Here is a 13,748-nt window from a genome sequence, read left to right as displayed (position 1 = left end):
AGTCTGTACCAGACAATCCAATGATTCACAACATGAGCCTCAATATTTTACCAGTTGCACTCAGGGATGTCTGATTATAAACTTAGGCTGCATTAGCTGATTTTAACCAGGACCAATGCAGTCTAGTCAATGGGAAATCGCACCCTGTGAAACATCCAAGTCAGGTAAGTCTGGGATTGAACCCCAAATAAGCAGATCCTGGTTCAACTCCTACTCACCACACTGTCGTCGATGTCAACAATGAAGTTGTGGCTCATGTCGGCCTCCTCCACTAGCTCCCAGTACGACACCAGCAGAGTGCCATCCTCCCCGCGCCAGGCTGGAATGTCTTGAAGGAGGAATTCCTGCAATTAACACATGTCTCCACATGTATAATTTCCTCAAAGGTGAACATCATAATATCCAAATGCCTTGACACTACAAATAACAAATAAGACACCACAAGCAAAGAAATTCTTGGAATCTCTCAGTTTTTTGAGCACTGGAAACCTATTTGACTTGTAATCACCTTGGGGAAACAGACTAGAGACTACAACATTAGTTCATCACACATTCCCATTACCTGGATCAATAACACAAATATAAATGCACGAGAAAACGTTCAACTCTGCAGCCAGCAATATTCCAGCCACATCATGGCAGCCTGCAAGTGAGTCCATCTCACACAAACAAGTGACTGAAAGCATGAACATCTAGAAAGGTGTTTGTATTAAACAAACAGAAGCAGACCCCTCTTAAACTTTTCCCGAATTCTTTAAAATTGTGCATCAAGCTCCCTTTGTTATGAGCTCTTCCAGCTTAATGAGTGAGTGAGTGAGTTGGGTTTAACGCCGCTTTTATCATTATTCCAGTTATATCATGGCGTGATGTGGGAGGAAAGCCCGAAGTGATGGAGGTCTCAGACGTTTACCACTTTGGTGAAACCCACGAGCACGGGTATGGTGCTGACAAACCTAGAAACATAATCGGGGTGAACCGGGATTCAAACCCACAATCATAGGTTTCTGGCGTGTCCAGGGGACGCAACTCTGCACAGCGAATTGCGGTGCCTTAGATGATTGGGCCATCCGTGCCCCCTCCAGCCTAATGAAATCACAAACATGCCCATGCGGTGCAACTTGGAAACAGAAAGTCCACTGCCTCAGGAACTTCAATGAAGGTCACTCAAAAGCCGACCAATTCAGTGCCCAGCCCTAAGGATAATCTGCACAGAATTCCATTATATTTCAGCAAACGCTTTTTAAGTAATCACAAACATAATACATTTTTAGTTTATGACCTTGCAAAAGAATTTGACCTTCAATATTAGAGGCAAGCATTTCAAGAACATTCCAAAGAAGTGTCCTACATACAAACCAGATACGATGTCCCTTGGCAGACTTCAACATAACAACAACAAAAAAGTAAATGCTGCTCACTGAAAGCAGGTCACAGTGGCCATACACTGATGTCATAAGATTGTCATCACTTGTCAAACATAATTATTCAAACATTAGAGCTTTAAAAATGCACAAAAAGGCATTTTATTAGGCCTTTCACAACATTTCCACCTATCCATTTAGTCAAATCTAACTCAAAGTATAGGTTACTAGGGACCGATTCCAGTCTTGGATCCCCAGGGGGCTCCGAGTCACAGAATCTGCCCCCCTAATCCCCTTCATAGTCGTCTCTTCCAACAAGCAGGAGGTCATGGAGACACAGAGAAACCACAGGAGCAACAAGTATTTGTGAAAAGTTACCCACTCGTATTGTTTTAGTTGATCTGCATAGCTGGAATTCCTTGAGTGTCTGTTTTATTGTTTCTAAGCCAACAATATTCCTTGGACTACAATTCAAAATCTGAAAACAAAAACATTATTAATCAGTTAATGTAAATGATTTAAAGAGCTAAATGCTCATGTGAAGCTGTAGCAATCATGAAAAATGTATCTGCTAACTAGAAACTCCACAAACATTAATGGAATATATGTGAGGATGTCGCTGTATTAGAAACAGGAGCATGGCCATGGAGGTTGTTCATATCAAGTAATCTTGGCTTGTATGTGTCAATGTCTGAGACTCACCTCTAAATACTGTATCGACTTGAACAATGTGAGATCAAATGTAAGCTGGTTCATATCAATATTGCTGGAACCAACTGACTCCTTGCTGCCACAGATCTGGAAGGGAGGTAACTCTGATATGTAAAACTCTGAAGACATTCGCTTTTATGAAAGATACAACATTACGAAGATCTGAGATTAAAAACATCAACGTAGTTCTGACACTGCTAAAGCATTCATTCAAATTAGGGAACGTACACAAACCAAGCATTTTCTTATTCAAGACTATAAAACACATTCCATGGGAGCAAACATTCAGACTCTAAACATTGTGATATGCGCCTTGTTAAAACTGAGACACTTTGTGAAATTGGGGTAGTCATGCAAGACTGACACACAATTAGCAGACATCAAGCTGGTCATAAGGGATTTTAATACAACTTGCTGGGACTAGTAACCATTCAGATACTAACTCTCCATGAAAGCTGGAACATCACATACAACTGTCCAGACACTAACCCCCCATGAAAGCTGGTACATCACATACAACTGTCCAGACACTAATCCCCATGAAAGCTGGTACATCTCACACAACTGTCCAGACACTAATCCCCATGAAAGCTGGTACATCTCACACAACTGTCCAGACACTAATCCCCATGAAAGCTGGTACATCTCACACAACTGTCCAGACACTAATCCCCCATGAAAGCTTGTACATCACACACAACTGTCCAGACACTAACCCCCCATGAAAGCTGGTACATCACATACAACTGTCCAGACACTAACCCCCCATGAAAGCTGGTACATCTCACACAACTGTCCAGACACTAATCCCCCATGAAAGCTGGTACATCTCACACAACTGTCCAGACACTAATCCCCCTTGAAAGCTGGTACATCTCACACAACTGTCCAGACACTAACCCCCCATGAAAGCTGGTACATCTCACACAACTGTCCAGACACTAACCCCCCATGAAAACTGGTACATCTCACACAACTGTCCAGACACTAATCCCCCATGAAAGCTGGTACATCACATACAGTATGGTTGATACACACCACCACCCCATCTGCTTACTTTGAGTCGCTTCATTCTTGTGATGAAGTCAAGGATGTGGCCAATGTCCTTCTTTACATCCCCACTTTCTGAAAATACACAGTCGACAGTGTTACTGGACCAGCCCCTACTGACTGAAGCTGGCAAGTACAGGAGTCAGTGTTCAGAGTGTTACACAACTATCTGGCTGCCACAGCATGCACAATGCAAAACTTGTTAATGTTTGGGAAAGATGAAGCTTTTTGTCAGTGTGAGACGCAGGTGTGCTTATATAAGTTTGTGAGATGTTAGCTGTACAGCAGTGAGTTGGGTTAACAGTCGCTTTAGTAATTCAGTTATGTGCGGTCCTGACAACTACCATTCTTGTAGGGCTGGGACGAGTCCAGATTATGTGTAGTGTTGATAAACCCATGTGTTGGCTATTGAGTTAATAAACCCTTGTGTATGGTATTGAGTTGATAAAGCCACGTGTAGGGTGTTGAGTTAATAAACCCATGTGTAGGGTGCTGTGTTGATAAACCCATGTGTTGGGTATTGAGTTAATAAACCCTTGTGTAGGGTATTGAGTTGATAAAGCCATGTGTAGGGTGTTGAGTTAATAAACCCATGTGTAGGGTGCTGTGTTGATAAAGCCATGTGTAGGGTATAGAGTTGATAAAGCCATGTGTAGGGAATTGAGTTGATAAAGCCATGTGTTTGGTATTGAGTTGATAAACCCATGTGTAGGGAATTGAGTTGATAAACCCATGTGTAGGGTGCTGTGTTGATAAACCCATGTGTAGGGTATTGAGTTGATGAAGCCATGTGTTTGGTATTGAGTTGATAAACCCATGTGTAGGGTATAGAGTTGACAAACCCATGTGTAGGGTATAGAGTTGATAAACCCCTGTGTAGGGTGTTGAGTTGATAAACCCATGTGTAGGGTATAGAGTTGATAAACCAATGTGTAGGGTGTTGAGTTGATAAACACATGTGTAGGATGCTGAGTTGATAAACCCATGTGTAGGGTGTTGAGTTGATAAACCCATGTGTAGGGTATAGAGTTGATAAACCCATGTGTAGGGTGTTGAGTTGATAAACACATGTGTAGGGTGCTGAGTTGATAAACCCATGTGTAGGGTGTTGAGTTGATAAACCCATGTGTAGGGTGTTGAGTTGATAAACCCATGTGTAGGGTGTTGAGTTGATCAACCCATGTGTAGGGTGTTGAGTTGATCAACCCAAGGCTGATAAGCAGGGCCAACCTGAAATCAGACCCCTACAACTGATCCTGGCACAAGCAAGGGAGGGCATGTCACAGCACATTGGAGAGCCACAGGCACCATGCCCTACCATTGCTCACATAAGATTTCACATATTTCTTTCAATGCAATAATATTACACAGAACATGAATGTTACAAACAGTACAGACAAGCATTTAGATAGATAGTTTTTCAAGAGCTTTTTGAACACATTGAATAAGCTTTTCCTAAATTGCTCAATATGTTGTTCACATGGTTATTTATGGTATATTTTCTGAATATTTATCTGACATATAATTATAAATGTGTAGACTCTCTTTCAGAGTGATTGGGCACGATACGATTCAACAACAGTGAGCTGGCTATTTGGATAGATGTTGGTCCAGGAAGCAGGAAGAATGTGAGAAGGCTACATACTGTGTTGTAGGGACACAAAGTAACTATTGAAACGCATCATAACTCTTTAACATGGTTAAAGTACCACATGTTGGTTCAGGCAGCTTCAGCCTCTCCGTCAGGGCGTGGAGCTGCAGCGGCGACATCTGGAACATCTCATGGGACAGCAGGATTGTCTCCCCTGCAAGGGTACCATCATAACTGAATTAGTTTATTTGTTTCTTCTTTAATCAGGCACTCAGCAATATTTCAGCAATATTTCAGCAATAGAACAGTCTGTAAATAAATGAGTCCCGATAAGACAGTCCAGTGATTGATATCATGAGCATCGATCCATCCAATTGGGATACGACGTCATGCATCAGCCAAGTCAGCGAGCCTGACCATACCATTCATTCCGTTGGTCCCTTCTTATGACAAGCATGGGTTGCTGAAGACCATCTAACCCGGATCTTGGTAAATGAATTAAGTGTCACTAATAATACTTAAGTCATCATTAGTGAAACAGATATGACAGCATAAACTCATAGGTCATAAGAATGTAATGTCATGGGTTATGATGTGATGAGTCAAATGATAATGAGATTCTTGAATGCCAGGGAAACTGTCATTTTGAATGTGTACACTACATACAGTGTACAACAACTCTAGTCGAGACTTTTCAAAATGAATTATAGATAGATGAGGTTGGTGTTCTTGAGCCAAGACAATTATTGTAGTTACCTACCTCTGTTGTAGAGCTCTTCTGCAAGGGCCTGAGTGATGCCATGGATCTCCTTTAAGTATATAAAACATCAATGTTACTGATGATTAACACATATTTGTTGTAGTGTAGGAAGAAGGCAAGGACGGGGGCACAATGACTTACATATTTGTTGAAGTGTAGGAAGAAGGCAAGGATGGGGGGCACAATGACTTACATATTTGTTGAAGTGTAGGAAGAAGGCGAGGACAGGGGCAAGATGACTTACATATTTGTTGAAGTGTAGGAAGAAGGCAAGGACGGGGGCACTATGACTTACATATTTGTTGAAGTGTAGGAAGAAGGCAAGGACGGGGGGCACAATGACTTACATATTTGTTGAAGTGTAGGAAGAAGGCGAGGACAGGGGGCACAATGACTTACATATTTGTTGAAGTGTAGGAAGAAGGCAAGGACGGGGGGCACAATGACTTACATATTTGTTGAAGTGTAGGAAGAAGGCGAGGACAGGGGGCACAATGACTTACATATTTGTTGAAGTGTAGGAAGAAGGCGAGGATGGGGGGCACAATGACTTACATATTTGTTGAAGTGTAGGAAGAAGGCAAGGACGGGGGGCACAATGACTTACATATTTGTTGAAGTGTAGGAAGAAGGCGAGGACAGGGGGCACAATGACTTACATATTTGTTGAAGTGTAGGAAGAAGGCGAGGATGGGGGGCACAATGACTTACATATTTGTTGAAGTGTAGGAAGAAGGCGAGGACAGGGGGCACAATGACTTACATATTTGTTGAAGTGTAGGAAGAAGGCAAGGACGGGGGGCACAATGACTTACATATTTGTTGAAGTGTAGGAAGAAGGCGAGGACGGGGGGCACTATGACTTACATATTTGTTGAAGTGTAGGAAGAAGGCAAGGACGGGGGGCACAATGACTTACATATTTGTTGAAGTATAGGAAGAAGGCGAGGACAGGGGGCACAATGACTTACATATTTGTTGAAGTGTAGGAAGAAGGCAAGGACGGGGGGCACAATGACTTACATATTTGTTGAAGTGTAGGAAGAAGGCGAGGACGGGGGCACTATGACTTACATATTTGTTGAAGTATAGGAAGAAGGCAAGGACGAGGGGCACAATGACTTACGTATTTGTTGAAGTGTAGGAAGAAGGCAAGGACAGGGGGCACGATGACTTACATATTTGTTGAAGAGTAGGAAGAAGGCGAGGACAGGGGGCACGATGACTTAAATATTTGTTGAAGTGTAGGAAGAAGGCGAGTACAGAGGGCACGATGACTTACATATTTGTTGAAGTGTAGGAAGAAGGCGAGGATGGGGGGCACTATGACTTACATATTTGTTGAAGTGTAGGAAGAAGGCGAGGATGGGAGGCACACGGTGTGCCAGGTAGTAGAGCACAGTCTGGAGGTACACCTCCAACTCTCCCTGACGTTTCTTGATGAACGTCTCGCTCTGGTTACCAAACAGCTTCTTGGGAGGTAGCAGGTTCTTGTCTAGCTTACATGTTGAGACCAGCTGTAAGCAAAGAAATAAGTCAGATTGTTATGGTTACATACTGCGTAAATGAGGAACTTTTTCCTGACATCACAACATCCTAGCTAGGAGTGAAACAATACATTAGTGCAACATCGTGAGTTTTCATACCATGATTTTTTTCTGTATTAACTTTATATGAGACATTTGCCAAAGCAGATTACTTACTTGTCTTTTTATTACTCCCAGGTATTTGTCAGTCAAATATTGCAAAATGTGTCGTAATTAGTGCTTCAAGAAATTTCCATGTGACTAGACGTAATCATGACCTATTCATTGTGCATGTTGTGATACATATCATATCGTGACCTTGCTGTATCGTAACATCCTTAAACAGAGCCAGTTGAATACACTATATCACATCGTTTGTTTGTCTGTTTGTTGTTTAACACTGTCCTTTCCAATATTCGAGCTATATGACAGCAGTCAGTAAATAATTGCATCTTGACCAAACAATCCAGTGATTGACATCATAAGCATGAATCTATGCAATCAGGATACGATGTAGGCTGATGAATCTCATCATATCCCGATGCAGTCAGCTATCCTGACCACTCGATCCCGTTAAACCATACAAAAAAAATAGTCGCTTCTTAAGGGAAGCATGGGTTGCTGAAGACCAATTCTAACCCAGCTGAGTTGGTTCCTTTGACTGCACAGGATGAATATACTGTACACTAGGGGTAGTGACAACACCATAAAGACCTGAAAACATTGTTGGTCCATAGGCTGAATAACAACCTGAGGCTCGTCCCACAAGGCGATCATAGCTCTCATACTTTAACATAAACTTACGATGATCGTAGAACTAACATCAACCTGTAGAATGGGGCCCAGGTCACTAGCAGCATATGACATCAGCATCAGGTGCTTTGGACCGCTTGCCACTCCGCCGCGATTATTTTGTCAATATCATTGGACTTCAGTCATAAAACCGAACAATAGTTACTCTCAGCTCGTGACTGCTACAAAGTGCTTGTACTAATACATCCCCAGTAATATGAAGACTTCAAGTATACGTGATTACTCATATCAAATAACGAGGCTTATCTGTAATCAAACATAAAGTGCACACAAAAGCAAAACACTCTTAAGCTCTGAAACAACAACAGTCTGAACAAACCAGAAATACATAAATCTCCCATCTTCTTGAGTCCATGGGTACCAAAACCTACATAGTTTATTCATGCTGCCAGAAGTACCTGGCTGTAACCTGTATGTCTGCTCCTTGTATAGTTCTAGAAGTACCCTGCCCCGCATGCTCCCTTCTGTAACTTGTATGTCTGCTCCTTGTATAGTTCTAGAAGTACCCTGCCCCGCCTGCTCCCTTCTGTAACTTGTATGTCTGCTCCTTGTATAGTTCTAGAAGTGTCCCCCACCCCGTCTGCTCCCACCTACTTCTAGTTCTACCCTGCCCCCCTGTAACCTGTATGTCTGCTCCTTGTATAGTTCTAGAAGTACCCTGCCCCGCATGCTCCCTTCTGTAACCTGTATGTCTGCTCCCTTGTAAAGTTCTAGAGGTACCCTGCTCCGCCTGCCCCCTTGTATAGTTCTAGAAGTACCCTGCCCCGCCTGCCCCCCTGTAACCTGTGTGTCTGCCCCCTTGTATAGTTCTAGAAGTACCCTGCCCCGCCTGGCCCCCTGTAACCTGTGTGTCTGCTCCCTTGTATAGTTCTAGAAGTACCCTGCCCCGCCTGCCCCCTTCTGTAACCTGTATGTCTGCCCCCTTATATGGTTCTAGAAGTACCCTGCCCCGCCTGCCCCCTTCTGTAACCTGTATGTCTGCTCCTTATATAGTTCTAGAAGTACCCCACCCCGCCTGCCCCAATGTAATCTGTATGTCTGCCCCTTATATAGTTCTAGAAGTACCCTGTCCCACCTGACCCCATGTAACCTGTATGTCTGCTCCTTGTATAGTTCTAGAAGTACCCTGCTCCGCCTGCCCCCTTCTGTAACTTGTATGTCTGCTCCTTGTATAGTTCTAGAAGTACCCCACCCGGTCTGCCCCCATGTAACCTGTATGTCTGCTCCTTGTATAGCTCTAGAAGTAACTGCTCCGCCTGCCCCCATGTAACCTGTATGTCTGCTCCCTTGTATAGTTCTAGAAGTAACTGCTCCGCCTGCCCCCATGTAACCTGTATGTCTGCCCCTTGTATAGTTCTAGAAGTAACTGCTCCGCCTGCCCCCATGTAACCTGTATGTCTGCTCCCTTGTATAGTTCTAGAAGTAACTGCTCCGCCTGCCCCCATGTAACCTGTATGTCTGCTCCCTTGTATAGTACTAGAAGTACCCTGCCCTGCCTGCCCCCATGTAACCTGTATGTCTGCCCCCTTGTATAGTTCTAGAAGTACCCTGCCCCGCCTGCACCCCTGTAACCTGTATGTCTGCCCCCTTGTCACTGTCCAGCATACAGCAAGCAGTGGTGGACATACCAACTCCCTCTTACCTTGTCATGGAGATCATGAAAGTCACTGTATCGGTGCTTCACAGTCCAGCTGTAAGGTCCGACAGACACCTCGATCAGGTACACCTGTTAGGATGTAGGAACAGAAGATAGACTATGTTCCAACTGCTAAGAAAGAATTGAGGAAAAATATTTTGTAAATTTAAAAAAAATATATAATTATTTAATAAGCATTATAAGCATGTACATGATCGTGACATAAGTTTGTTCATGTGTAACAGTTTTCCGCATATCGACTAACTACAACTATCTCTAATCATACAATTTCTATCTCATGGTCATACTAGTCATGTTGTAGAAGTTCTAACAATGTGTAATATCATTGTCTGTGTTCCATGCTGCACAAAAGTTCACTTTAATCAAACACTGTAGCAGGATTCATTTATCAAATTATTAGACAAAGCAAACATTTCTCCCTGATTCAACATCTGGTAAACCATCAGCAAATATACATTCCTTCGGATAATTCAAGTGAAATTTTTAAAAAAACCCAGCTGTTTTGTTTTCAAACTTATCCCTGTGATAATGGTGATGTGTCAGATGTTGGTGACAACTGACAAGGCCATATGGTTTCAGCTTACAACATAAGTACATGTCCACTAGCCATGCTGTCGTTGACTGTGTTATCAGTGATCGGATGTGACAGTGACACACATATCAAGTGCTGCTAATGAAGGCTGTCTGTCTTATGAAGCCACCGCAAAGTGTGTTGTAATCATTGATAATTTCCTTCTATCATGTCCTCTGTGTAAGGGCAAACGCGGTCCTGAATGATATGCGAGACAGACATATCTTGTTTGACAGTACAAGTCATTGTAATCACATTGTGGACAACAGCAACCATGCTTACCTGTACAAGTTCCAGCATTAGAAATTGGCACTAGTCCTGCAGTCCTTACCAAACTGCCTAATACTAAAGGTATCCTAAGGACTAGTAGAAATTGGCCCATTTTAAGGGTTTTGCTATATGTTATCATTATAAGGACTAGTGGACAAAAACTGTTAATTTCTAACCCTGACAACCATATTCTCTGTGTATAGCGCACGCTTTTTAAAAAAAAAAATACAGCTGAAAAGAGGGGTGCGTGAATAATCCACACAAACAATGAGTTTTGATATTCTCCCCCAGCTCAATGAAATTACTGTCAGCAGGCTCAATTTAAGGAACTTGACTTAACTTGCACTAGGTGCGTGTTGACATGAAAACCTAGTAGCACCAGAAAAAAACAAGTTGCACCCTGGTCCCATAATTTTCTCAAAGTTTAAACGTGCACATAATCTTGAAGTACCCACAGTTTGATGACATCAAGCCCCAAAAAGCATGACAAATTACACATAATACAGGAATTACTGACGTAGTATGGTTGATTGGATGGTTGGTTTGCTGTTTAATGCCGCACTCAGCAATATTCCAGCTATATGAAGGCGGTCTGTAAATAATCCAAGTCTGGACCAGACAATCCAGTGACTGATTATATTATATCATGAGCATCGATCCACAAAATTGGGATCGATGACATGCATCGACCAAGTCAGCGAGCCTGACCACCCGATCCCATCATCCAAAATGACGTTAGTTATTACTTACCCATCAAACATGGCCTTCACAGTCCATGTGTACACTTCATTAAAAATCATGTGAATAAACATGATCTGTAAATTGCATATATGTAATATGTGTAGATGATAAGCATACCAAATTCCAGTTATATTCTCTTATGATGCAATTTAATAAAAAAATCATTAGGCTCATGACATCAGTCACTGGATTGTCTGGTCCAGATATGATTATATAGAGACCACCGTCATATAGATGGAATATTGCTGAGTGCAGCGTTACTTAACAAACAAACAAACAATCCAAGTGCTATGTTGTGATATGAAATCAGTCTGGGGGAGGGGCTGTCAGCTACTTCAAAATTGAGGACACCTAAGACAAAACAACATACTCAGTGGAAACTATGGTAACAGATCACATTCACACATCCGAATTCTCTTTCCAATCTTTGACTGTGAGACCTCTGAGGGCTGAATATATATACATCCTAACTCTAGAGAAGCATATTCTGAGTGACCTGTTTAGGGTTGAATGAAACTGATTGTTTGGAAGTGTTGTCATACAAATGGTATCTGATATTGCAATGGAACTGAGTGATGTTTGATTTCATCAAACAAAAGAACAAGATTCATTAATATTTTGACCACTTGTTTTGTAATAGGGTAAACATTGCAGCAGCTCTATCAATTGTTGAGAAGTATAATTACCAGTCATTACTGATACAGTGGCAGAAGTAATTGGTACAGTTGAATTAATAAGTCTGTGCAAGGTGACTCCACTGGTGACATTTGCAAGACTTATTTACAGCCAAGTAATAACTATTGTTCCACACAGATATTGTCACAACAGCTGCAGATGTTGTAACAATGGCAGCATCTATTTTTAGATGTGTAAGTCCTTTGTTTGTTAACATGCCACATACACGAGATGAAATATGATGTCAGTGCATATGATCAATTCTTCAGAGTGAGTGAGTGAGTTGGGTTTAACGCCGCTTTTAACAGTATTCCAGTTATATCACGGCGTGTCAGCTTAATGTGGGAGGAAAGCCCAAAGTGATGCAGGTCTCAGACGTTTACCACTTCGGTGAAACCCACGAGCACGGGTATGCAATTCTTCAGAAGGGCTGTTAGGTAGCCTTGTGGTTATAGCGTTCACTCGTCCCACCAAAGGCATGGTTTCAATTCCCCACATAGGTTCAATGTGTGTAGCCCCTTGCCTGGAACATTACTACCAAAGGCGTAAAATAATACACTCACTTTTACCAGCACATCATTCAATGTTTATATTTAAATTAAGCCAATGGCCTTATAAGCAATTTATTTTTCCATTTTTAGGCCCAGGGGCTAAATAACGAGGGGGGTGAAAAAAAGTGCAGTCCCGGTATAAGAATGGAAGTGTTTCAGCCAAATCACTGGTCAATATTTTGCTTTTCAATTAGTAAATCCATAATTTCAAAACTTAAAAAAAGTTTGTTGCGAGAGAAACTCTTCCATTATGAGAGTCCGAAGTTTGTGAAAGGCCTCCTGTTCAAGTTGTACACTTACTGGGGAAACTGGCCAACATAAGCACAATAAATAGTTTCCATGGATACATTGTCAAATGATCTAAATGGATTTGTGAGAGTATCATGATGAGTGGGATTGGTCTTATTAACTCCACAAGTGCTGAGACTCAGTTTTCCAGAGTATCGTGAATGAATTAGTCAAGAAGATTAGTTGTGGATGAATGTCAATGTCACTCTCACCTGTGCAGTACCTCCAGATACCAACACCATTATTTTCTGTTATTTTATGGGTGTTTTCATATGGCCCTTTCAATGACATATTTATCAATGGACTGCCTAAAATGTTTGTTTCCAAATATAGTGGAATATGTCCCAACAACCACTACTGAAAAGAAGCTGTTTTGTTTGTTTGTTTGTTTGTTGTTTAACGCCACACTCCAGCAATATGATGGTGGTCTGTAAATAATCGAGTATGGACCAGACGATCAAGTCATTGATGTCATGAGCATCGATCTACTCAGTTGGGATATGATGACATACATCAACCAAGTCAGCAAGCCTGACCACCCGATCCCATTAGTTGCCTCTTACAACAAGCACAGTCACATTTTACGGCAAGCATGGGTCGCTGAAGACCTATTCTAACCCAGATCTTCATGGTATTCACAGTTATAAGAAAACAGGGTCCAGCAGTCTATTAATGCCTTGTTGTGATTACAATGTAAGGAAAGCAATCATAAGCAAAAGCCATATTGGCCCCTGAACTTGTATTTGGATTTCATCACTGATCATAGCTCGTAATCAGTTTGTCCAAACCAATCAATCGTCATTTATCATGAAGAAAACCTCCACCTGTGACTTTATCCACTAGTTCAAAACCCAAGTCTAGTCAAATTCTGTTCAGTCTAGTAAAATATTAGTCCCATATAAAAACACTAAAACTGACTGAAAATGATGTGAAGAACCAAGTTCAGAGGAGTAGCCAGGAGCTCTACTGAAAACAAACTTTTTAAAACATTTATGTTAAATAGTCTTACAAAGTACATATTTACATGGAAAAAGAGTCATATGTGATTTCATTCTTATCTAAAAAACAACAAACAACTGCCCTGATCTAACAACCAGTGCATTACATATTTAAATCCCAGCTGAATGCCAAGCTGTAGCTGTGACATCATAGTTGAGCGACGTCCTCCATTTTGTTTTGTTTA

General features: G+C 41.7%; 1 protein-coding gene across 3 annotated transcripts in view; it reads right to left on the bottom strand.

Annotated features, from left to right (window-relative positions):
• LOC139446196 (nischarin-like) overlaps window positions 1–13,748 on the bottom strand; it is a 36,003-nt gene that overhangs the window by 20,406 nt on the left and 1,849 nt on the right. For 2 of the 3 annotated variants that reach the window (XM_071227512.1, XM_071227513.1), the window contains exons 2-9: window positions 9,455–9,538; window positions 6,808–6,990; window positions 5,474–5,522; window positions 4,811–4,927; window positions 3,130–3,197; window positions 2,064–2,159; window positions 1,744–1,839; window positions 219–344 (exon numbers count right to left, since the gene is read on the bottom strand). In XM_071227512.1, the coding sequence (XP_071083613.1) occupies window positions 219–344; window positions 1,744–1,839; window positions 2,064–2,159; window positions 3,130–3,197; window positions 4,811–4,927; window positions 5,474–5,522; window positions 6,808–6,990; window positions 9,455–9,538 (819 nt within the window). The remainder of the gene's footprint in view (window positions 1–218; window positions 345–1,743; window positions 1,840–2,063; window positions 2,160–3,129; window positions 3,198–4,810; window positions 4,928–5,473; window positions 5,523–6,807; window positions 6,991–9,454; window positions 9,539–13,748) is intronic. The other variant, XM_071227514.1, reaches the window with a different exon arrangement.

The sequence above is a fragment of the Haliotis cracherodii genome, unplaced genomic scaffold (assembly GCF_022045235.1).
Source record: "Haliotis cracherodii isolate W230 unplaced genomic scaffold, xgHalCrac1.p SCAF_6, whole genome shotgun sequence".
Lineage (NCBI taxonomy): Eukaryota > Metazoa > Mollusca > Gastropoda > Lepetellida > Haliotidae > Haliotis > Haliotis cracherodii.
This window is presented reverse-complemented; position numbering and strand designations above follow the sequence as displayed.